This window comes from Microtus ochrogaster, chromosome 7, assembly GCF_000317375.1.
Source record: "Microtus ochrogaster isolate Prairie Vole_2 chromosome 7, MicOch1.0, whole genome shotgun sequence".
In the NCBI taxonomy this organism is placed as follows: Eukaryota; Metazoa; Chordata; class Mammalia; order Rodentia; family Cricetidae; genus Microtus; species Microtus ochrogaster.
In genome coordinates, this window is record NC_022014.1 from 8,367,282 (window position 1) to 8,391,020 (window position 23,739).

Genomic DNA, 23,739 nt, shown 5'->3' on the forward strand with positions numbered 1-23,739 from the left:
CTCTCTCTCTCTCTGTCTCTGTCTCTCTCTCTCTCTCACACACACACACACACACACAAGCACACACACGAGTACACACACGAGCACACACACGCAGGCGCACACACACGAGCACACACACACACACACACACGAGCACATAGATGTACCATTAATAATCTCAACAAAGTTTCCAGAAGCATACTTGTTTTTCACATACTAGATAAGAAAAAATATATCAAACCATATTTCTGTGCAAACTAATGCTATTTGTTAGAAAATGAGAGACACTGTTTATTCTCTTTTATTCCTTCTGAATTTCACATTGCTACAGTCTGGCAGCAAGGTATGAATCTCCACCAGTGATGGACTTAGTTTAGATCTGATTGTATCTAAGACGCTCACTGTCACCTCCAGGTTACTGCAGTATTGGCGTCTTGCTAGATGAGTGCGAATGCACATGTTTTTCATTTATCCCCAAAACAATTAACTCCTCTCAATTACAAAACTGAAGCTGCCCCTACTATGCCCTATTCCCCAGACCTTCAGTTCATGCATTTCAAATGTGAGGTGGGAGAGCGTGGCCCCACCCTCAGGTAGAAAATGAATCTGAGAGTCGGTCCATAGCCACAGCCCTTAGGTAGCCTGGGGAGGATTATGTAAGTGGGCACAGCATCACTGAGTTTAGAGCTTTATTATTGTGTCCTTAAACTTGAGAGGTGGAAGGGTGTTCATAAGAGATCAAGTCCACTAGGAAGAAAACTATTTCTGTTAATATCTGTTCAAGAAAAAAGGAGTATGGATATCCCCAGTTAAAAATAAAATCATTATAATTTGGCTGTCAGTTATTGGGTACCCCCTCTCTGTGCCTCATTTTCTCATATGTAAAAACTATAATAGGTCATTAATTGTGCTCTCCCATACGTGTTTCAAGTGGATTATCTCTTCCTGGCCTTATATATTCTTGTGCAGCCTGAAGAGAGTGTTAGCCAGGGGCAAGGCTGCCCCAAGAACAGGAAGCAGGAGTGGGGAGACGATTCAGTCAGTTACATGATTGCCACACAAACAAGAGATACCTAGTTTAGAGTCCCAGCACCACCATAAGAGTCCAGGCTTAGCGCGTATGCCTGTAATCCCAGAACGGGGCTAGCAAAAGTAGGTGGAACCATGGGCCCTAAGGACATTGAGCCTGGTGAACTGGTGATCTCCTGGTACTGTAAGAGACCCCAGCTCACAACAAAAGTCAGAGACATGATTGAGAGTGACACCTGATGTTAAACACTGGCCTCCACAGACTACTGCCCCAATATGTGTGCATTTGTACACAGAGAGAGAGACAGAGAGAGAGAGAGAGAGAGAGAGAGAGAGAGAGAGAGAGAGAGAGAGAGAGAGAGAGAAGTGATTTCAGCACTGCACACTGTATCCTGGAGTGCTAGAGGCTACATCAGAAAATCAGAGAGAACAAAACAAGCTCAGGAATGTGGGTCTGCCAGAGTCTGTGCTGAATGAGAAGAGGCTCAAGCCCTCAAGGGAAGGGTTTTTTGGTAGTGTGACAACACTGTGTCTTCTCAGTGTTCCAAATGTGTGATGAACCTACCCTGCTGAAGTACTAGGTTAGCCTACTGCTTGCCCAGTGTTTGTCCTCTGGCCTCCCACAGTGTGGTGAGATGGGAGTGAGCTAGCCCGGTGGCCCTTCCACCTCAGCAGCAGAGCAGGCCACCAAGGGCAGCTCTAAGTTCAAAGGAAGCAAATGACATGAATTATTTCCTGCACAAAGCAAGGCTCAGTCCCACTGGAAAGATCACCCTGAATGTGTGGATTTAAGCCACAGGCCTGCTACCCCGCTGTGATATTAGTCTGAACTGTGAGTTGCAGAGACGCCCTAAGGACCACACATTTTAAAGTGATGGTTGCTGGAGAGATTTCTGGAAAATTATTTCGGATTCTGTTTTATTTAAAGAAAAGTTTCTTCCTTAGGCCTACAATCTCATTACAATGTTCCACAATAAATAGGTCCAGGGTAATTGTCAGAGATTCTGGGATGGGTGAGCTCAGTCCATCTCCATTTGAGTTTTATCTCATATGTCTTTATAATCCATTAGCTAAAATGCCGAGTTTCTACATTTGGTCAGATCTAATCAAGGAACATTCTTTCTGCTCAATCCCTTCTCCACCCTGCAGCCTCTCTGAGAGGATCACCATGCCCTCGGTAGAACACGCTCCAAACTACTGCCCCATTCCCTGCATCCCAAAATCCTTCTCATTTTGTCCTCCGAGGTCCTGCTCCCATACCTCCTGAAGCTGAGTCTCTTGGGCATTTCTGAGACTTTTAAGTACTACTGGAGCCCCAAGGATTGGAAAGACCTTTCAGACCGCTCCAATAGGCCAGCCACCAGCTCCCACATCCAATGATCTTCTTCAACTTTTCAGAGAAGGGAAAGTGGAAGAAAGAGGGGGAAATGATTGTAGATGCCAGAAAATTGCCATCGATAATAAAGAAATGCCATGGGTCACGTGCTCAGAAAAAAAATCTATGAAGAAAAAGCAACCTTCCTATACAGGGCGGTGGGGATGTCTCTGCCAGAAAGTTGCTGTCCCTGGGCTTTGGGAAAAGCTTGCGCACTGTGAAGATGGTTACATATCACAGACAAGGGAAATTCTGAATCTGAGCAGAGCATGTGCAGGGCTATCACCTAAGTCCTCCCGACTTCCATTTTAAAAGCCATTTTTATAAATGGTCTACTAAGTCTGAAAGGTAACTTGCATTTTAGTGAAAGGTATTGAAATGAACTCATAAGTTCATTTTCTGACTGCTGTGGCAAAATCCTTGACAAAGGAAACTTAAGGAAGGGTAGGCTTATCTGGGATTGTGTCTGCGTGTACAGTCACTTATGGCTGGAAGGCACAGGAGGAGAAGCCTGAGGCAGCTGGTCACACTCATCCACCCTCAGGAAACGAGAGCCAGGACTCAGTTTGCTTTCTCTTTTTTTAGTCAGCTTGAGGCCGCTGCCGATGGGAGGGTGCCACCCACACTTTGGGTGTGTCTTCTCACTTCAGTTAACACAGCAGAGAAACTTCCTGCCAGACATGTCCAGAGTGTGGTTCATAGGTAAATCTAGATCCTGTCGAGGTAATAATTAATTACCTACCGCACTCATTTTAATTAAAAAATATGTCAAATTAAATAATAAACAATAGCAAGAGCAATAAGTGAAAGTTGTGGAAATGAACTTCCCTAGACCTGCATAGCCAGGTCCTCCGTTCACCAGTGGAGCTATAGACTTCTCAACGCTGCACAAGGCATAGGAACTAAGTGGTTGCCATGTGCAAGGGGGAATCAAAGACGGCATCTGATCAACGGCGGTGAAAATGGACAAAGGGACAGAGAAATTATAGGAGAGCAATGGAAAGGTGGTTAATGCTTGGTGGAAATTGTAGTAAGACAACAGTGAATTAGATAGTAGGATAGAAATGGAAGGGACGGGAGGAAGCAGGAAGAACAGAGTATCACTGTTACCTGAGTCTTTATTAGGAATGCCCTAAGTTTCTGAAGGGAGAGCAATGCTGAGACCCCCACACCACCCCAAGTGTGTAAATCTCCACAAGATCCCAGTGCATTTCATACTACTCTTAAATTTTGTTGGAATTTCTGGTGTTACAACAAAACTGTTTTTTATTCAAATCACTTGCAATAAATAGGTGCACTCCCTCCATATTGTGTGAGCTTGAGAATAAGAGGACTGAGCCTGGAGCTTTGGGAACACAGACACCAGGAATCTTGCAAACTTAAACCTCAAACCTTTTCTTCCCAAGACTGTATGTTAAAAGGGATCCGGGCAGGGATGAGCATTAGACCAGCCTTCCTCAGTCACTATGAGAACTCAGCAGTGTCAAAGAGGCTGACATGGAAGAGGATATCAGCATCCACTCCCTGCCACAGTTCCTCCTCCTCACCACAGCCATGAGACAGGGACTTTATCACCTCCGTTTTTGTCAGAGAGGGAAGCTTTCCTTCAAGAAAAAAAAAAAAAGATGAAATGAGTTTTTAAAAAATCTTCTCTCACACCAAAGCTTGAGCCCACATGATCCAAAGACAGTTCAATACTTAAGCACTGGAAAATAGGTTAACTTAAAAGGGTGGGATTCTAGAAATTCCATAAGAGATGGGGTGGGGGAAGAAGGTGGAAAGATAATATAGAGGTTATGACGGTGGGGCTGAGGAGACAGCTTTACAGTTAACAGATGTTCGATCACCAGGAGCAGAGTCTAGACCCTGGGCCCGCATAACTCAGGTGATGAGAATTCTGGCCTCTTGGATGAAGACACACCCACTCACACAGGTAGGAAGAAAGAAAAGAGCATCAGAAGGGCTGACCAGAACACTAGACAATCTTATCTGTCCCTGAAACGTTCAAATAAACAATGAAAACTAGGAAGAGAGAGCGAAAGGAGGGAAGAGAAGAGGGAATGAAAGTAAATGTGGATAGGTGTAGCTCCATGCTCTTCAATTTTAGCAGAGAAAAGTTAAATGTCATCAAAACCAAGGAAAGCCAGGTAACTTAAAAAATGCATACATAGATGCATAAGGCAGGTCCCTAAATGTCTTCAAATAGTCAACCACTTGCTATCTGCCAAGGAAGCCAGAGACTTTCTCTTCCAACACAAATAATTCCTCTCCCACCTCCAGTGAACCACATGAAGTAGCCCCATGGGCAACTCTTTCATTTACAGGTATTCTCAGTCTGTGGGGCTCTCCTGAGATGAAGTCTGAGTGAAACATGCTAAGAATGTGTGCATCACACATAACTATCTTAGGTGCGCCCACAGACTCACTAGGGAAGGACCTCGGTGTGGTCAAGGCAGCTGGGAGTGCCATTTTGCTGTGGGAACAGAAATGGCTAAAGTTGCTGTTTCAATTCAGGCTGCCCCTGTAAGATGATCTTAACCACCTAAGTCATTAACATCAAAACTGAATCCTTAGGTAAGCCAGAAATTCCCACCCATGAGGTAAAGAGAAAATCATCATACAGAAACTGTTGGGATGCAGATTAAACGGTGAGAAGCCATGAAATTATCCTTTCTTTGTCTTAAAAACAGAATGGTATATCCTGAATGCAGACCGTGCGTTTGAGCTCCATGATCACCTCCCTCAAAACGGGCAGTGTGGGGATTTGCAAGTCCAGTACTGGGCCATGCCTAGCCCCATTTTGGTTTGGCAGGTCACGTTCAACACTGAACTAAGAGAAGCAAACTTGTAAATGAATTGCTCCAGAGTTGCTGTCTGATTTGTGCACTTTCTTTTATTTATTTCATTTTTGCATTGAAAACATTACATCTCTGTTTCCTTATAGAGTAGTGTATCAAGAGCCAGTGTATGGCAATAAATTGCTACAGGTATGAATTCCTGACTGACGGAAAAACACTCATCACATGGTTGTGGGTTTGCTCTGAAATTCTGACTAACAAGATGGTTCTCGGGAGGGCAAATGTTCTCTAACAGAAGGAAGCCTTATCTGAATTTTCCAGTTTTAATGCAGATTCATCAAGATCAACCTTCTGACATGTCCACAGTGGACTGGAGACACTTCCTTCCAATTACCAACACTGTGTCTGTACACTTGGCTCCATCATGAATATGCCACAGTAGAGGTCTAATGTGGCTTTTCATTCTTGAATTATAAAAATTTAGCAGCCAAAAATAAAAAAAGGCCAGGAAGATGTCTCAACAGACAAAAGCATTAACTACTAAGACCTAACAGCCTAATTCAGTTTGATCTGCAGAAACTAAGGTAGCCAGAGAACATGGACTCCTGAAAGTTGTTCTTTGACCTCCACACACATTCTGTGGCATGTTTGCACACCATACACACACTCATGATGTGTACACACACAAATAATAATAATAATAAATCAGAAAGAAATAATTTTCAGATTAGGGAGATGTCTCAGTAGGCAAAGTCCTCCCTGTGTAAACATGATACCAAAGTTTGAATTCCCCCAAATCCAAATAAAGCTAGACACAGCACCAATTGTGTGTCATCCGTCACTGCTACAGAGAAATGTGAGGAGGGGACATGGGCACTCCAGGGTGCTCACAGGACAGCTGGCCTGGTGTACACAGTAAGTAAGATGTTCACAGGGCAGCATTCTGGTGTACATAGGAAGACGCTCACAGGACAGCATTCTGGTGTACATAGGAAGAAGCAGAGAGGTGAAAGGCAAGGGCCAACACTCAAGGGGACATTCACATCCACACCATGGCAATGTACACACACACACACACACACACACACACACACACACACACACCATGAGGTGGGAGATTAGAGGGTTTGTTAGAATCAACTGGTTCTAAGAATACACTAATCTTTCAATCAAAATTCTCTTATACTTCCACCCTGAGGGGCTGCAAACCTTCCATCTTCTATAACTCATCACTTTTATTACAGATGGTTAAAAAATTTTCTTCCCAGTTGCCAACCCTATTTCTCATTGCCAAAGAAACACCAAAATAAGTAAATTTATAGGAAGTAAAAAGAGAAAAAAGTCAACACATCTACTGCTGGCCAAGGGTCTTATAATGCGGTCTACAGCTAATCTTAAACCTGCCATGCAACTGGAAGATGGTGGCACAGATGGCTTCATGCCACAGGCTTGTCTCAGCACTTGAAAGGCAGAGGCAGGAGGATTGAGAGTTCAAGGCTGGTCACAGGGTAAGCCAATACTAGCCAGGGGCAGTTAATGCGAGCCTGTGTCCAAACAAAACTCAGAGGAAGACTTTGGTCATAAGACAGTGAAGGAGCACTTGCCTAACCTGCATAAAGCCCTGGGTTCAACATCCAGCAAAACACACACACACACACACACACACACGCACGCACGCACGCACGCACGCACGCACGCACACATTAATATTTGTGTGCGTAGAATAGATAAAACTGCTGTACTTTTTTTCTCATTTGGTTTAGAGAAGAAAAAGTCCCCTTGACAGTGACACTCTTTCACCACTAGACCTGCAGTTACCAGGTTCAACAAAGACCTGGGTCTGCGGTCCTCAAACAGGAGGCAGACCTCATCCTTCAGACATCAGCACTGAACTGCACAGAAGCTCTGCTCGTGTTCAGCAAGCTGCAGATTACAGAGCAATGCGACTCACTCGAGTCTCCTTTTTGCAAAGCAAATTAAAGCAGTTTCATCTGTGGGCCGTTTTGCAGCGTGTGCATGTACCCCGAGTTAGCATGCAGCTCCACTCTTGCTGTACCGTGGATCTCATGCAGAAGAGTATTAGGAAAGACAACATACAGTTTAGAGAGGTGGCCTGATCGAGCTGCAGAATCCTTTTCAGCCCATTCTCACACACTACAGCCACCAGCCCATAGAGGTTTACACTGAAATTAACTAGGAGTTGAGGGGAGCCTCCTTTGGTGAAGTACTTGCTTTGCAAGCAGGAGATCTGTGGTGGATCTTCAAAACTGAGGGGGGTTGTGTTTCTTTTGGTTTTGTTTTACAAATCCAACCACGGGGGCATTTCTTTCTAACCCCAGAGACAGAAAGGCAGGGCAAAAGGATCTGTAGGGCTTGCTTGGCAAGTTCGATACTAATGAGAGCCTGGTCTCGGAAAAAAAGGAAAGAAAAGTAGGTGTACAGAACCTGAGGAGGTTGTCCCCTGGCTCAAACACACGGACTCATGTGAGCACACTCAGCTACACACACATGAACACACATTAATTTATTTAACGTGTGCAGCATACAGTAATTCATTTGACAATAGTTAATCTGGTGTAACTGTAATCCCAGCGTTTAGGAGGTGGAGTCAGGAACATCAAAAGTTCAAACCTCGCTTAGCTACAGGATCAACTTGAGGCCAGCTTTGAACTCATGAGATACTATCTCAAAGTAAAACATAAAGTTTATAAAAGGAGGGAGGGCTTGGGAAATAGCTTAATGGTGGAACATTTCATCAGTGTGTACAAGATCCTAGTACCACAAGCTAAATGATAAGGTAAAAGCAAATCAAATTAATGATAGTTAATGTAACATAAATAAGTTAATTAACAATATAGTCCCTGCATTTCAAGTAATAAGAAAACACCTAAACTGTTAGCCAACATGCTGGACAAAGAAACAGGCAGATCATTGCTGTTACCACCATGTGATCTGTTTGCCAAGCTCAAACCCACCTCACTTACTCTAAACCTATCAGCAAACCAAGCTATGGAGTCTGAAGAACATTTGGTGGAAGGTGGAGAGATGGCACCACAGTTACCAGTGCTTGCTACTCTCCAGAGGACGGATGTTCAGGCTTTAACCTTGACTTGGGGCAGCTCTGACCACCCATAACTACACATACTGGGTATCCAGTGTCCTCCTCTGACCTATATAGGCACATGCACACATGTGTCATACATTCACATGCATACACATCAATAAATGAAAACATAAACTGGATGGGGTTTAGCCCCGCTGGTACAGTGCTTACCCAATGTAGCCCTGGAGATCTCCAGCTCCTTGTGAGCCAGGCATGGAGGAACACAGCTGTGATTCCAGCACCTCAGGGGATGGAGGCAGGGTTGTTAGAAATTCAAGGTAATTCTTAACTACAAAACAAGCTTGAGCTAGCCTGGGCTACATTTGATTGTGCTTCAAAAAACAAAGCAGGGAGAGAGAGAGAGAGACAGAGAGAGAGAGAGAGCGAGAGAGACAGAGACAGAGAGAGAGAGAGAGAGAGACAGAGAGACAGAGAAACAGAGAGACAGAGAACGAGTATTTGAAAGCAAAACTCCTAAGCAACAGACCAAATCTCAGGGTCTGATGCCTGTGGCAGTTTGACATAGAAACTGATTTCCTCTCAATGCTGAAGCCATAAGTAAATACACTCACACACAAAAAGATAACTCCCAAACTCTCATAGTTCACCTTATTTAGGAGAAAGGGAAGGAAAGGGAAAAATATTGCAATCAAAATATAATCTCAAAAATAAAATTAAAAAGAAAAAATTTAAAAAAAAAATTTTTAAAGGCAGTGCCAGTGTGCATAGCTGCACTTACATTCCCATGATAAATGTCAGCCTTGTGGGCAGCAGAGCCCATTTGAGTTACTTCCGTTTACACTGGAGCCAAGCTTCCTGTTGTTGAATTCCTACCTGCTCTCATGACAGACCCTTCGGCAAATGTCCAGAGGAAAAACCTGCGCCCCAAGGGCTTGCAGAGCAAACATTGCTGGGTACAGGTTCCATCATCATTTCTGATTTACTGGGAAGTGATAAATCTGTGCAAATAACTTTAAAAATGTTTTGCTCTGGACAGACAGACCAACACACACATACACACGCACACTTTTTATCCAGTTGTTGCTGAAGCCTCATAGTCATTGGCTAACAGCTTCCTACCTCATTAAATTTAATGCACATACTTACATACTTACATCATTCTGATAGATCATGAAAGCCGAGACAAATAGTCAGGCAGATTAAAAGAACAACTGTAGACAACTGGTGGCCTGGTTTCTCCAGGGCCCATCGCTCCTCCTCTGCAGCTCAGTGCTGGGCTGACACCTGCCTTGTTTTTGTGACTTCTCAGCACATTTAATGAGTTCCCCCATTCCTCATTAGAAAGCACTGTGTTTGGAACACCAGGTGGTGTCTGGCTAAGACCTTTTTTTGTTTTAAATTACACATTTTTTTTTTTTCCTTAAGGAAAGCTGTCAGAGAAACTCCCAGCTCTGTATTATTGGTGATTATCCACCAAGATGTCTTGGGTGTATCTTTACCAAGGCTGATCCAAAGAACAAATTTCCTGATAGGAAAACTGGCTCTTTTGAGCAGTGACACAGAGGATACGGGATTTCAGTCAGAAACATCGGAAAGACTTGTCGAGCGCTACTGCCCGTATGTTTAACGTTACTTTAGAGCCTGGCTTCATCTCTGTGTGTAAGGCCACACTTAATGACACCTGTCAACTTTGCCCTGCTGTCGTTGGGCATTGTGCTGTTGTCAGCCCTCTGACATGCCACTCTACCCTGAGTTAGCCCCGCACTGTAAAGGTGAGGTTCCAGCCCCTGAAGGACTGCAGTACCGAACCTTCTCACTAGAACCTGAAGAAGCCCCTTGTCTCTTCTGGCCACTGGATCCAGTCTGTTAACTGTGCTGAGATCATTCCATGGTGGCTGACATATTGTCCTGGTCTGTTGAGCAAGATACCGTTATTTTCTCAGTTTGATAGCCAATGCTCCACTGCACAATTCCTTTTCCATGTGCCCATTTGCACTTTCTCCTTGCTTAATTGAACAATGGCAATTACTGCTACACAGAACTAAATGTTAATTATTTTCCTTTTCAGATTTTTTTTCTCTTAATGATTTTATTTACAAATTGTAAGACTTTATCACATTCCCCCATCCCTGAACCAAATCCTCCGCCTGATTTGTGTGGCGAGTAGCAGTGTGTATTTTCAACAGAGGAGACAGGTTTCTGACAGTCGTTCACTTTTGTAATAACTATGGAACATTAATAAAGCCTTCTACAAAGCCATCAGTGATTAAATGACTACACACACACAATTGCTAAGAAACTGACTGATCTTTTTTCTAAAATCAATATGATGCAGGAGAGTATGTAGTTTTATGAAAAATAAAGATAATATACTAAAATTTAAGTTAATATTTGGTAAGTTGTGGAAAAGCCTGGTCAATTCTGGAAACCTGGAAAGTTCAGCAAAGTAGGAAGAATATTTATCCTCACCGCCAGACCATCGCCATTAACATGTTGGTGCGTTTTCCTCAAAGGGCCTCTGGGTTCTGCCTCTGAGGATACATTTAGGACTCCTAACCTTTAACACGCAGCCAGGACGGGTCTTCAGCCTCCTCTCTCCAGTGCTGTTCTCTTCCACTCTGATACTAAGCTTTCATTAACCTCAAGCTGGGATGGGAGGACTTGGGTACCTGCTTTTCTGGTGCGGGCTTCTTACCTCTGGGTGGTACCAAACTGAACTCTGCATCCCTAAGCCTCCTCTCTCCTTGTGTTTTAGGGTGGTTATGCTGCATACCGCTACGCCCAGCCCACCCCTGCCACTGCTGCTGCCTACAGCGACAGGTACGGGTCTTTCTTCTCTCGGTGACTTGAAAACAGCTCGTGGGACTGGAAATTCGGATTCTTATTTGGTCTTGCTTGAAACACGCATGACTACCGAAGAGGAAGCCCCTGAAAATTAGGTCCCATGGTGAAGTTATGCACAGGCCATGTGGAGAGAACTTGGATGCTTAAGCCTTGCTCATTGTGAACTCCTCACCCTGACAGATGCAATGCAAAAAAAAAAAAAAAAAAAAAAAAGAAAAAAAAGAAAGAAAGAAAGAAAAAAGAAATCAGCTCTATCTCTGGATAGCTGTTTTCAGGTCTCTTTGTTCCTAAACCATGCATCTTACCCATGTAAACACACACACACACACACACACACACACACACACACACACACAACTGCTCAACCTTCTCGTGGCCTTCTACATAAGACCATAGTTTCACCTAATTCATAGGAAGAAAATGACAAAGTAATAAGCCTGAAGGTTCACCTCCTTCCTTCCTGACACCCAGGAAAGCAGTCACCTCTGCTCCACTGAATTCAGAATAAAGAAATGGGCAGAACACCCCGCTTCCATAAGGGGATTCACTGATCTTGGCAGTGCCCAGTACCCAAACTTACAAACATAAGCCAGCTTTCACTTGCACTGCACACCTCACATGAAGAACGGCAACTGGAGGTACAGACACGTATTTGAGAAACACAGAATTCCGAATGGGTGTGTGTGACTGCCTTGGTTCCCAGGCTTTGGCGATGTGATGGTTTCTAAAACAATTATAACTATTTCTATATAGGTGCGTTGTTGGGGGGGGGGGACAGTAAACTAGGCAACAAACAAAATGTGTGTGTCTCCATACTGAATGCGATTTCCTGGCTCTGATCTCTGAGGACAGCAATGTGAATGTTGAGATGCTTGGCATGCATGAATGTCCCGGAGGGTGCTTATTCTCGTGATGACTGTCTTAATTTAAGGATATGTTTCATGAATAAAACGATCATGGTAACGATTTGCATGTGTGGCTGAGGCATGCTGGGTCAGACAGGTAAGCAAGCAGGCGAGGGGCGTGGCCCATGAAAGAGACTGTCAGAAGACATTGGGATTCTGCCTTTCTTGCACCTCTCGGTTTGCAGTGGTGCGCTTTTCCTGCACCTCCATCCCGTTTCTCACAAGAAGTGTTGTTAGCTCGTAGCAGCTGCATAATTTTTCTGCAGTTTAATAAAGCAAAAGAAATTCCAGAATTTAAAATGTTGTACTTAGCTCCACGGACAAACGTGTCATAAATGAGTCTTTGGCAAGCCGAGCTTAGATTTGCTGTCTGGCTACACACAGGAATTATTACTGTTTTCTCTTGAGCACTCATAACACATTTTCTAAATTGTAGAGAATCTTCAAAAGAATCCAAGCCACTGGCCAGACACACTTGTAAATACATGAATTATCCATTTCCCCAATCATCAGTTGCCAAGATGCAAGATGCTTCATATAAATTGTTATCTTCAGTATTCTCTGACACCGGATTAAGAAAATTGAGAGGGTCAATAAGGCTAATAAAAATGATGACAATCTTGAAATACTTGAGATCATTCTACAAATGAAAAGGCTTAAATGTTATTAAATTCCATGCACTGAAGATCCACACAGTCTCAATTGTAGTGTGGCTCAGCTACAGCCTTTAATTATTTTTATGAAAATATCTCTAGATGCTAAATTCTCAAACGCCCACTTTGTATGTAATTATAATCATAGTAACTTTAGCCTGCTGTATAATTATAAGAATCTTAAACAGATTTATTTCTTTGAGTGTTTTTCTTGCTTCTCCTCGGATTAAGTGCATCTAGCCCCAAGTTGAAGAAAGGTTATTTACAAAGATAGACTTTATATCGCCTCTTCAAGAAGACCAATTTAGACACTTGATCAAAACAAAGTGTTTAATACTATACTTAGAGTTACTGATGAAGCCCACTGTCTCCACTTGCATCAGTCTGAAACTGTCCAAATTCTCTGCATTGTGGAACACCAAATATGGAAATATCTGTATAAAACCTGCAGTTTTAATATTATTAAGAGTTCTTATTGGTGATACATTCTACTGAAAAACACTCTTTCTTGGATTGGTAAATCTTTAATAACTGCAATTCCCAGTTTAGTGTAACAGCTGCGGCTGGAGGAATCCGCTAACTATATTCTTTTTCATGTAATTGGCCTCTTGCTGTTTATTAGAGATGTTTGCACGTTAGGTCCTCTCCGTTGCTGTGGAAATTGATTACTGGCTCTATTTAACTTTACTGTAAGCAGAATACTTGTTACCTATGGAATTATTCATTAACGTAAATTTAGTAATAGGTGAATTACCAGAAAACAATCTCTAAAATAGAATTTCTGGTTTGATTTATCATTATTAAGTGGTGGTACTTTCCTTTATTTTTTAATCAATGCAGGTAAGGAAAAGGCTTTATTAAAATATGTTCAGAGGAAAATGGGGAATTAGCAGAAGAGGTTTTGAATGTCTCCTAAAGATGGAGAATCTATCAGGGCAACAGTATGATAATTTATTTAACACTATCATACCATAGCAACAGTAGTAACTAACTCCCTCTTCTCTGGAAGACAGATAGGAAGACAAAAAGAGATAATTCCAAACCCAAAGAAACCCTTTCAAACTTGGAAGGGAAATCGGAGTTGGGAATGATTGAGAAATGGTCACTGATTATTAACTGGATTCAAGGAAGCACAGCAACAGACCTTCCCTGTGACCTATCTTCAGTCTTCTCCAAAGTGAAAATCCATCTGGTGTGCTGCCCCCATCCCTCCCATTCATAGAATTTTACCTTTACTCAACACAAATCACACCCTTATAAAATTAAAGATTCAGGAACCCTTTGAAAACTACTGACCCATGGTAACTCTGGTGCTACCCGAAGGTCTTTAGTGGGCACCTTGCAGCTCCCTGCCCTTCTTCCTACTTAAATAACCACATGCTGACAATCTCAGAGCAGCCCAAGAGGGTCTGGGTGTTGACCTCCTGAATAAAGACCATCTGCTATGGGCCAAGCTTTTCCCAAATCACAAAGATTGAACTGAACATCACACCTTCAATGATGAATTGAGTGGGAACAGAATAAGCAAACAACTTTCCTTGGCATTTTATAAACATTTGGTAAACACTTGACTTGATCAACTCTTTGTTTTGTTAATCTCGCTTTGGTGTAATGGAAGCCAGCTGTCCAGACTCTCAAGGAGATTGTTTCTAAGCTTGAACCAATCAGAGCATGGCGGTGGGGCCTGTGGTCATCTGGTCATTGCATGCTACTCGGTGTTGCTGTGTCTGTGGTACGTGTTGGGTTGGATAGGTCCATCACATTAGCTCCATGAATGGCTTGCTTGGAATAAGCCTGGGGTACAGGTCTCTCTTTACTGATTGGCTCTTGGTTCCTGTGTTTTATGGCTTGATCCTTGTTGCATCTTTCGGCTGTCCAACTGGGAGGTGGGAAGTAGGGAAGGTACCCTGTTCAATGAATTATGCTACTCATATCGGGGGAATAGATGTGATGTGTATATAGCATTTGATGAAATACTCTGGCTAGAAAAGAAACCCTGACCATGCTTGCCTGCTTGCTGATATTCTAACACCCTTTAGGGATTGGGGCATGAAAGTGTCCCTCTACATTAGGGAAGAGAATAGCTAGACACAGGCAGGTTGCAAAAGAACCAAGGATAGGATGTTTTACTGTCAAGTTTAACAACAATATGGCTGTAACTGAGACCATTTCTTCTACCAACTGAAACATGATTTTCCTTTCAAACAAATATAGCTACATTTTGAAAAGTAAGGCAGTGCATAATACTGAAAATTGAGGTATAACAATCTATCACTTAGGAAGGAAAATAATTTCTATCATGTTCTGTTTAGAGTAGAGGGATGTTCTCAGTGGAAATTTAGTGTCCCAGTTGACACTTTTAGAAAATATTGTTATCTTAAAAATGATTTTTATCAAACAATTTTTATCCTAAATTTATTTCCTTATATTTTCATTAAAATGAAAGTTTTTGAGTTGTTATAATATATAAAAATACATTTTTAAGTGACCAAAAATATATGTTTCAGAAGGTAGAGTGGAATATTCACAATTATGTAAAGATATCTTCTGGGTACGAGATGCTCATTGAAAGTCAGACAAACCTATAAAACATTTATTTGCTCTAAAGATCAACAAATTGACAAGAAAGTGATGAACCAGGAACACAGGTGTCCTTAGACTAAGCGAGGAGGCTGCAAACAGCAGGGTTCCGCTTTCAATTTGTTCTTCTTCATTTTCTGAGACCTTAAAGTTTCATTGTTTTTATAGGATAAGAAAAGACAGTATAGTATTGGCAATTCCATAGAGCTCAACCTAATATAAACCCAAACAAAATTTTGTCATCTTACATACTTGTAGAGAACTTCTAAGAGTTTTGGAGATAAATCTCAGAACAAGAAAGCCAGGACTTGTGCAGCTTAGGCAGTCACATGATGTATGCTAAGCACCGTTCAAACCAGGCACTCTGAGCTGAAAAAGAGAGGGTTCATTTCAGAGAGAAAGATTAGTAAGCTTTGTAAAATTTAATAGACACAGATAGGCATGTTTTTGGTATAAAATTTATAGATGATAGAGACAGAAATGCCAAACACATGTAAATGGGGAGATGGTTGGTTGGCTGGATGGATGCGAAGAGAGATAGATGATACTTAGATCCATGGGTAGGTGGGTAAAGGAAGAAGAAAAGAGAAACAGGACAAGCAGAGGGAGGGAGGGCACAAGAAGTGAAGAGGGAAGTGTCAGCCTTTAATGTCAGCCTTTAAGTGGTGCACACCTTTAATCCCAGCACTCCAGTAGCAGAGGCAGGTGAATCTCTGTGAGTTCATGGCCAGCCTGGTCTACAGAGCGAGTTCCAGGACAGACTCCAAAACTACACAGAGAAATCCTGTTTCGAAAAAAAAAAAAAAGAAAGAAAGAAAGAAAGAAAGAGGAAATGTCAAGAGCAAAATACCATTTTTTCTCTCTCTTCCATTTCATCATAAGCAAATCTACATAGAACAGAAAGAAATTCTTACATAAAACCTTTGTCTGAAGACTAATGTAGCTGAGTGATCTGAGTCCTAGCACAGCCCCTCAATCTATTTTAGGAGCTATTTTCTGGATTCTGATTTAAGATTGCCGAATTTCCACCGTGAAAATAGGTGAATAGCTTCATTTAAAATGATAAACCATTTTACTTAGCATCCTTATACATGTATGTATGCACACACACACACACACACACACACGGAAAATGTCAGGCACCATAAAAGCAAGTAAGCTTCCTGAATAAAAAGCTCACCAGTTAACACATTTAAGGGCATTCTTTTCATTATAGAAAAGTTATATCACAAAAATTACCGTATCATCTGAACTTGATGATTTTGCACTTTCTTCTAGCCGTACATTAAAATATAGAGTTTAATATATAGACCGTGTAGAATGTTTAATGAGAACAGACAGCACAGAGGAGTAGGGGCATTTCATGGTTTCTCAATTCTTCCTTTTCAAAACAGGTGTGATTAGAATTTCAGCTAATCCAGAAACTAGAAGCAAGCTTCATGCCTGTTCTTCAAGGCATGTGTAAGGGCAGGACTAAGTTCACAGATACCCGGCCTTCTGGGGCCAGGAGAGCTGGGAGAGTGTAACACAGCCTTCAGCTCTCTCTTTGAAGATTAGGGAGTTCTGCCTATTCTTCCTTCTACCATGCAGCTGAAATGCTCTTCCCCTAGGAATGAGCCACAGCACGACATGGCACCTTTGTGTCTTCTTCTGTTAGTTAATTCCTTTTCTGGACACTGCCTTGGGAAAATAAACCTTTACAGTGCTGTGGGGGCTTCCTGGTTACATTTTTAATCTATTTGAGAAACTCTTGAGAGAACCTAAGGAGGGTAAGACAAAACATGGTCATGACAAACAAGAACGATACTCCCAGGTTAGCAGAGGGCTAAGGGGATAAGTCATGAGGGGTCAGGGCAGACCCAAGAGTATTATGTGGCATGGCCCAGTGAGATAAAGCCACTTAAGTCATTCTTGACTGTCAGGCATGAAGTAGCAGTGAGAAGGACCATTTCCTCAGTAGCCTGAGATAGCAACTGACTGAATTGCTCTTGGTTTTAGTTTCTTAGTCATTTCTGTCACTCTGATGAGCAATTCTAGTTTTTCTTTTTCAAACAAAACATGTTCTGTCACCTTGTAACAGGAATGTAGCAAGAATGAGTCACCAGTGTCTTTATTTATATCCATTTATATATCCCAAAGCCTCTGCTGAAAGTGCAGTCAGAACTGATTGAATATCTGTATTGAAAACATCCATACATGTGCATGCTCACATGCACACAGAGGTACATGTGCATCCATATATATGTATGTACATTGTCTTATTTTTATGTCTTTTTTAATTTAAAGTTTATTTCCTTAACAGATTCAGTCACAGTTTTGAGTGACACACAACCCCTTCAAGAAAAGAAAGAGAAGTTACTTGTTCTAAAAAGTTATTAGATATTTAAAAGAAACACATTTCTGGTAGAGTTATGACATAATACTGAAATGCCAGGCAAAAGCAAATTCTTTAATAAACCATGTGCGCATGTCACTGCTTTTTTAAAATTGTTTTGATTTTACATTCTCCCAAAAGTTAGGACTAGGCCAGTTCTACTTTCTCCCAACATACCCTTGAACTTGTTATTGATTTGATTGGAGAACACTAAGACGATTCTGACATCCTAACGAAGGAAGCAGAAAGCAATTGAAAATTGGGTCTATGGATGCCAAACTGAACAGCAAGGAGCAATACTGATGCTATAAAAAGACCTATTTTCCAATTTTCTCTGGTTTTTGACTTGAGGGCATTCACACACATGCATTTTCACATGTTTCTACACACTCACACACATACTCACACATAGTCACACACACAGATTCATACACACACAGCGAGAGAAAGAGAGAGAGAGAGATCTCAAGCCTTAAATATGCCAAAGTTTTGCCTCAGAGGCTAATTACCTCTTATTCATAACTTAGCATGACTTCTCTAGTGTTATGCACTGCTGGATGAATATGTAATTGAGGCAGTTAAAAAGACAGGCTTGCAATAATCCACAGACTGGACCAACAAGGAGCCAGGGAGAGATTAAGGATATTCCAAACCCAACAGACCATGGCTGTCATAGCCATGTGGGGAGCCACTTCTACAGGTGACAAGACAAGGTATAACAGCTCCTTTGGTCATGCCATGGCCTGATTACATGATTTTCAGGTTGCAGATCATTGGCTTGATGGGTCACAAAAAAGCAAACGAAATCCATCTCTTAAGTAGTACCATCATGGCCCTTCCACTGTGAATGAATGCTTAGAAAATGTTCACTTCCTAGAGGTAGGTCAGAAACCTGTATTGAGAATCCAGACTCTACAGCCTCTGGGTGAGCCCTTTCTACTAGCAGTAAGAGTAAACTTGGTAATGAGTTTTATCCAGCAGAAGAGAAGGATACATACCAAGGTAGAATCTTAGCTCACAGAATACTTATAGATGTCTCCCCCTCAAACTGGAGCATGAAGACCCAAGTTCAGACTCCCAGGAGGCACGTGAAAGCAAAGCCCGGTGACATGCACATGTGATCCCAGTGCTGGGAAACAGCCAAATCTGGAGAGCTTACTTGACAGCCAGCCTCACTGAACTGCCAAGCTCCAGGTTCAGGGAAGAACTTGCCTCAGCGATGAGATGGAGAGTGATTGAAGACGCTCTGCCATCAACCTGTGGCCCTATACACTCTTGCACTGGCGCTCACGCATACCAAACACATATATACACAAATTTCAAATTATCAAATTAAAACACTCAACTTCCTTGCCTTATTTTTCCTTTAGATGTTATTTTTATCGGGGGCTGACTTTTCCTTTCTGTTCTCTATTTTGACCTTTGTTCACTTGCTAAAGCTGTTATCTTTTAGAATGAGATGGAATTTTCCCATAAAAACTCTCTCCTACTCTTTCTAAGGGTATCAAATCAAGTTATGACCCTGTGCCTAAGAGCACAGGTTGACTTCCAGAACTGGCTGTCACTGGCTTGTGACATCTGAGTTATTTCTATATCTGTATGTAGCCATTTTATGCAAAAAAGTCATCTGACAGAAATGAATGCTGATTTTTTGGATGATTTTTTTCTCACCAGTGAGAACACAGTGATGGATTCTTCAGGAATTCAATGCTCTTCAAAGCTGTATTGCATTTCATACTTAATTACCATACAAACCAGTTAGAGGGAAACCTACTTCCTGTCAGGGAGATGGGATATTGGTGGGAGAGAACTGGAGAGACTCTTAATTAGCTAGCTGCCTGGCTTTGCATCAGGCTCAGTTTTGCTATGCAATAATGCAGAATGTTTAGACAGAGAGTAGATTCCAAGGAGTTCAAATAATTAAACCTAAGCGTTATTTCTCCTTAGCTATCTTCATAATTTACCTTGAAATGTTTTAGCCAGAGATAGGAGAAGGATGCCACATCTCTGATAACTTTCACCCATCTTTCCAGACACCTGTTACTGTCTCCTCCTTCACCTCTTCTTTAGTGACCTCCTCAACGTTTGGCATCTCTCAAAATATATTCCCTTGTAACCACCTTCTTCAACTGGCCTCTGGCCATAATTATTATTTTCTTAACCTCCAAGGTCATAGGAAGAGAAAGGGGTTCCTGTGTTAAGATCTTGTCATTGACTACATAGTAGGCTGGTGTCAGTATAACACAAAGCCTGCAAGGACTGCATCTGGTTACTTTTGACATCACTAAGCCTTAGTTTTCTCATCTACTCAGAGGACAGATCGATCATACATACCCATTATAATAATGAGGCAAATGCTATAAATTGATAAGCTGGTCAGATGTTGTTAGTTATGTAATTTCTGATTGATGGTTGTCTTAGAGATGACTCACTGTACTGGCTTCGTGGAGGATTCAGCAATAAGTTAACTCCATTTAAATTCTGAGTTGTTTTTCTGCCTGATCATACCTAAGACTCACAGAAACAGTAGTGTACTGAGATTCTACATGCTGCTTAGTAGCCCACAGTAGTATGTGACTGAGTTATGTTCTTAAACAGTATTTTTTATATCATCCATGGTCTTTAATGCATATGTATGTGAATGAATCTTTGCTACTGATATACAGAAGATAATCACAAATTTAGGTTAAAGCCAAATCTAATCTCAGTAGAATTATTTAATCCGTGAGAGAGTATGGGAAGATTCTAGAGATTATAAGTTTTATGTTTGCCTTCATTATAAAGTGAGAAAGATGGGCCACTAACTCCTTGGCTTCCTGGTAAAATGTACATGGTTTTGAATGGAAGCTCTTCAACTATAGCCTGAGGTCAGCATTCTCTATATCATCACCACTATCATCATCACCACCATCATCACCATCAACATCACCACCATCATCACCATCAACATCAGCAGTGTCACTTAGCTCCATGGAAGTTTAGTGAGTTCAAACACATTTTTCCCATGCTCATGCTTCTGCTTGGATGTAGATCCTTTCCTCATGCATCTTCAGAAGGGATGGAATTACCAGAGAAGTACCAGCTTCCTCAAACAGACACTTAACCCCTTCTGTGACAAACCCAGCCTCCAAACTCACTGCCCTTCTTTTGAATGTGGCAAAAGATGACACTATCTACTCCACTGTTTTATTTTCTGTTAAATCTGCACAGTCTATGAAGAGTATATATTTTAATTGTTAGTTCAATCTCCCAGTGAGAAGACTAAAGCTCTGAAAGTTGAAATAACTTTTCTAATGAGACACAACGTGTATGGACAGCTCCACATTCTGGATTCGCTGATAGCTGTTTCATCTGAGTGGGAATATAGTGGGAAGTGAATGAGATGGTAGATGTTAGAGAGACTGAGATGATGGGGAAGATATACATGGTCTCCAGGTAAGAGAAGGGCCCTTAGAAACGACTTTGCAAACTCCTGAGCTGTCTAGTCAAACATTCAAGTTTAGGAGAAACTGGAAACTCTTAATTTAAGCCTTTTTAAATGCAATATAAGCAAGGGAGTTGTGCCTACATGCAATTACTCTAAATGTGTTTTCATATATTCATCTTTTTCTAAAATAAGAAATCATGGTAGCTCTCTTTGGAGCCTTTTTACTTCATTTGGTTATTTGTGGGTTTGTCTGCATATGCCACGTCTCACATATGTATAATATGATATACTTTGAAACCTAAATAAAAATAAAAATGACCACAAGGAAGGCAGACATGTGTACCTTAAAGAATGTTGGGATTGGACATGGGAAGGGAGGTGGAGTAATGGTCACGAACAACTGTATCACTCTCCTCTTCTAAGTAATAAAACTGAAATATGCCTGAGACTATGAGGTTGACATGTCCAGTATAGGCCTTCTAAAACCATACAAAGGCCCTAACATGCCCCATCCCTGTGGCTTAGTTCTGTGTTCTCAATGATCATTGATCATTGGAGCTAGCAAATGATCAATGATCAATGGAGCTAGCAAAGTGGATCAGTGGGTAAGGGTGTCTGCCATCAAGCCTAGTGGCCTGATCCCAAGGATCCACATGATGGAAGAGAACCAACTACATTAACTTTTCCTCTCATTTATACTTGTATATTGTGGCATGTGTGGATGGACACACACACACACACACGAATAAATGAATGTAAATTTTAGTGTTTTTAATGTATTTTGAGCCTAGTAGCATATTGTTTTTATCCAACCACATAGAAGGTAGAGGCAAGCTTTGCCTATGAGGCCAGTTCACTCTATCCAGCATGTAACAGGCCAGCCACGATGACCTAGTGAGATTCTGTCTCAGTGAGTTAATCAAAGAAACAAACATCACCATCATCAAAGAATAAAGATAAAAGGTGAAGGAATGACACCCAAAGTTGACCTATAGCATCTACACACACACACACACACACACACACACACACACACACACACACACACACACACACACACATCTTTCTTTATTGTTCATCAAGTTGGGGACCTGCTGGGCCAATAACTAACAGATTGCTCAGAATTTATAGGTAGAATCGAATTTAATTCATCCAACTTCTATGTTGGGGAACCTCTGCTGTCACCTTCCAAGTTAAGAGAACAACTTTCATAGGCTGTAGGGATTTTTGTAGTCAGCATCTTGCAGGGTTTTAGATATGCATAGATGCTATATTTGGTTTGAAATCTACAGCATTTGATTCACAAAGACTCACTATGAGGAACACAGATCTGGAGCTTTTTTGTTTGTTTGTTTGTTTTTAACAAAATAGCAATAGAGAATTGAGAAGCCAAAGAGTGAGGAGACAGTAGAACTTTTATCAATAAAACTTAGCACTGGTGCTCTTGGAAAAAGGACAATCACAGTCGGGCCTCACTTGCTCATGCCAAAGCCTATCCTTTAACCTCTGTCTGACTCCTCAAAGCCCCTTGAAAAATACTAGCAGACCACTCTTTTTACACTTGACACTTAGAATTCGGTGGGTAATTATTTTTTGGAAGAAAATTGCAAATAGATGAGATTTAACCTAGGGGTGGGGGGAGTGAGAAATAAAGATGATATATGGAAAGCCACAAGACTGATTTAAATATGCCACCAGCTGAGTCAGGATTGACTCTGGTTGGTTGATCTATGGAAACCATCTTAAAATGGAAGGAAGCTTGTGGATAAATTAAATAAGCCATTTCTACATCATGGAAAGTTGGATGTACTTATAATCATCTCTCTCAAGCTTCAGTTATCTTATGTACAAAGAGGAATTCAACTATCTATCATTTTGTCTCAAAGAAGCTAAGATTCAAAGCAGAAGAATAGGAAATTTTCCTGGAGAGGCGCACTACTAGTGGAGCATCACCCATGTGACTTCCTCTGTGCAGAATCTCAGAGGAAGCAAGGGTAGAGGGCTGGATTCCAGACAGCTGTGCTCATCTTCCATTTCCACCATTAAGCATTTTGCCTCAAATGGCCTGCCTCGGTTTATTCATCCCTTGTCAGGGTAACTAGAAGAGGGATTATAAGAAAAATGAAATAAAAATATAGGTATGAATGATACTTAGCATCCTCATATCACAGGCAAGTTCTCAATCTGTATTTGATAGAATCTGAAGCATAGCTCTTAGCATATGGAAGTAAAGATTCACCAATTCAGTCTCATTGTTTGTCTATGATCACCTTCAGAGTGCCCACTGGACTCTGATGCAAATCAGCTAACCCAGAATTCAGAGCAGAGAAGACCCAGCCGGTACACTCTCCTGAGCTTTCGCTGTGGGTCTGTGGATGAATCAAGCTACAAACCACTCAACCAGACAAGCAGCACTCAAACTCTAGTGCACATGAAAATAATCAGGAGAGCAGCTTCAGTCCATGCTGGAGTTCCACCCACAAAGATACTCATTCAATGAGTATTGGGTGTAGCTCGGTTGCCAGGATTATCAGAAGTTCCCCAGGTATAAATCAAGGTTGTGAGTGACTCAGCCAGACACTGTCATCTAATCAACTTACAGGCCAGTTTGCTTAAAAAAGAAGGAAGGAAGGAGGGAGGGAGGGAGGGAGGGAGGGAGGGAAGGAAGGAAGGAAGGAAGGAAGGAAGGAAGGAAGGAAGGAAGGAAG

General features: G+C 41.6%; 1 protein-coding gene across 15 annotated transcripts in view; it reads left to right on the plus strand.

Moving 5' to 3' along the window:
- The window catches only part of Rbfox1 (RNA binding fox-1 homolog 1), a 1,689,477-nt gene that overhangs the window by 1,641,533 nt on the left and 24,205 nt on the right, over window positions 1–23,739 (plus strand). For all 15 annotated transcript variants that reach the window (XM_026780390.1, XM_026780381.1, XM_026780380.1 and 12 more), the window contains one exon: window positions 11,004–11,068. In XM_026780390.1, the coding sequence (XP_026636191.1) occupies window positions 11,004–11,068 (65 nt within the window). The remainder of the gene's footprint in view (window positions 1–11,003; window positions 11,069–23,739) is intronic.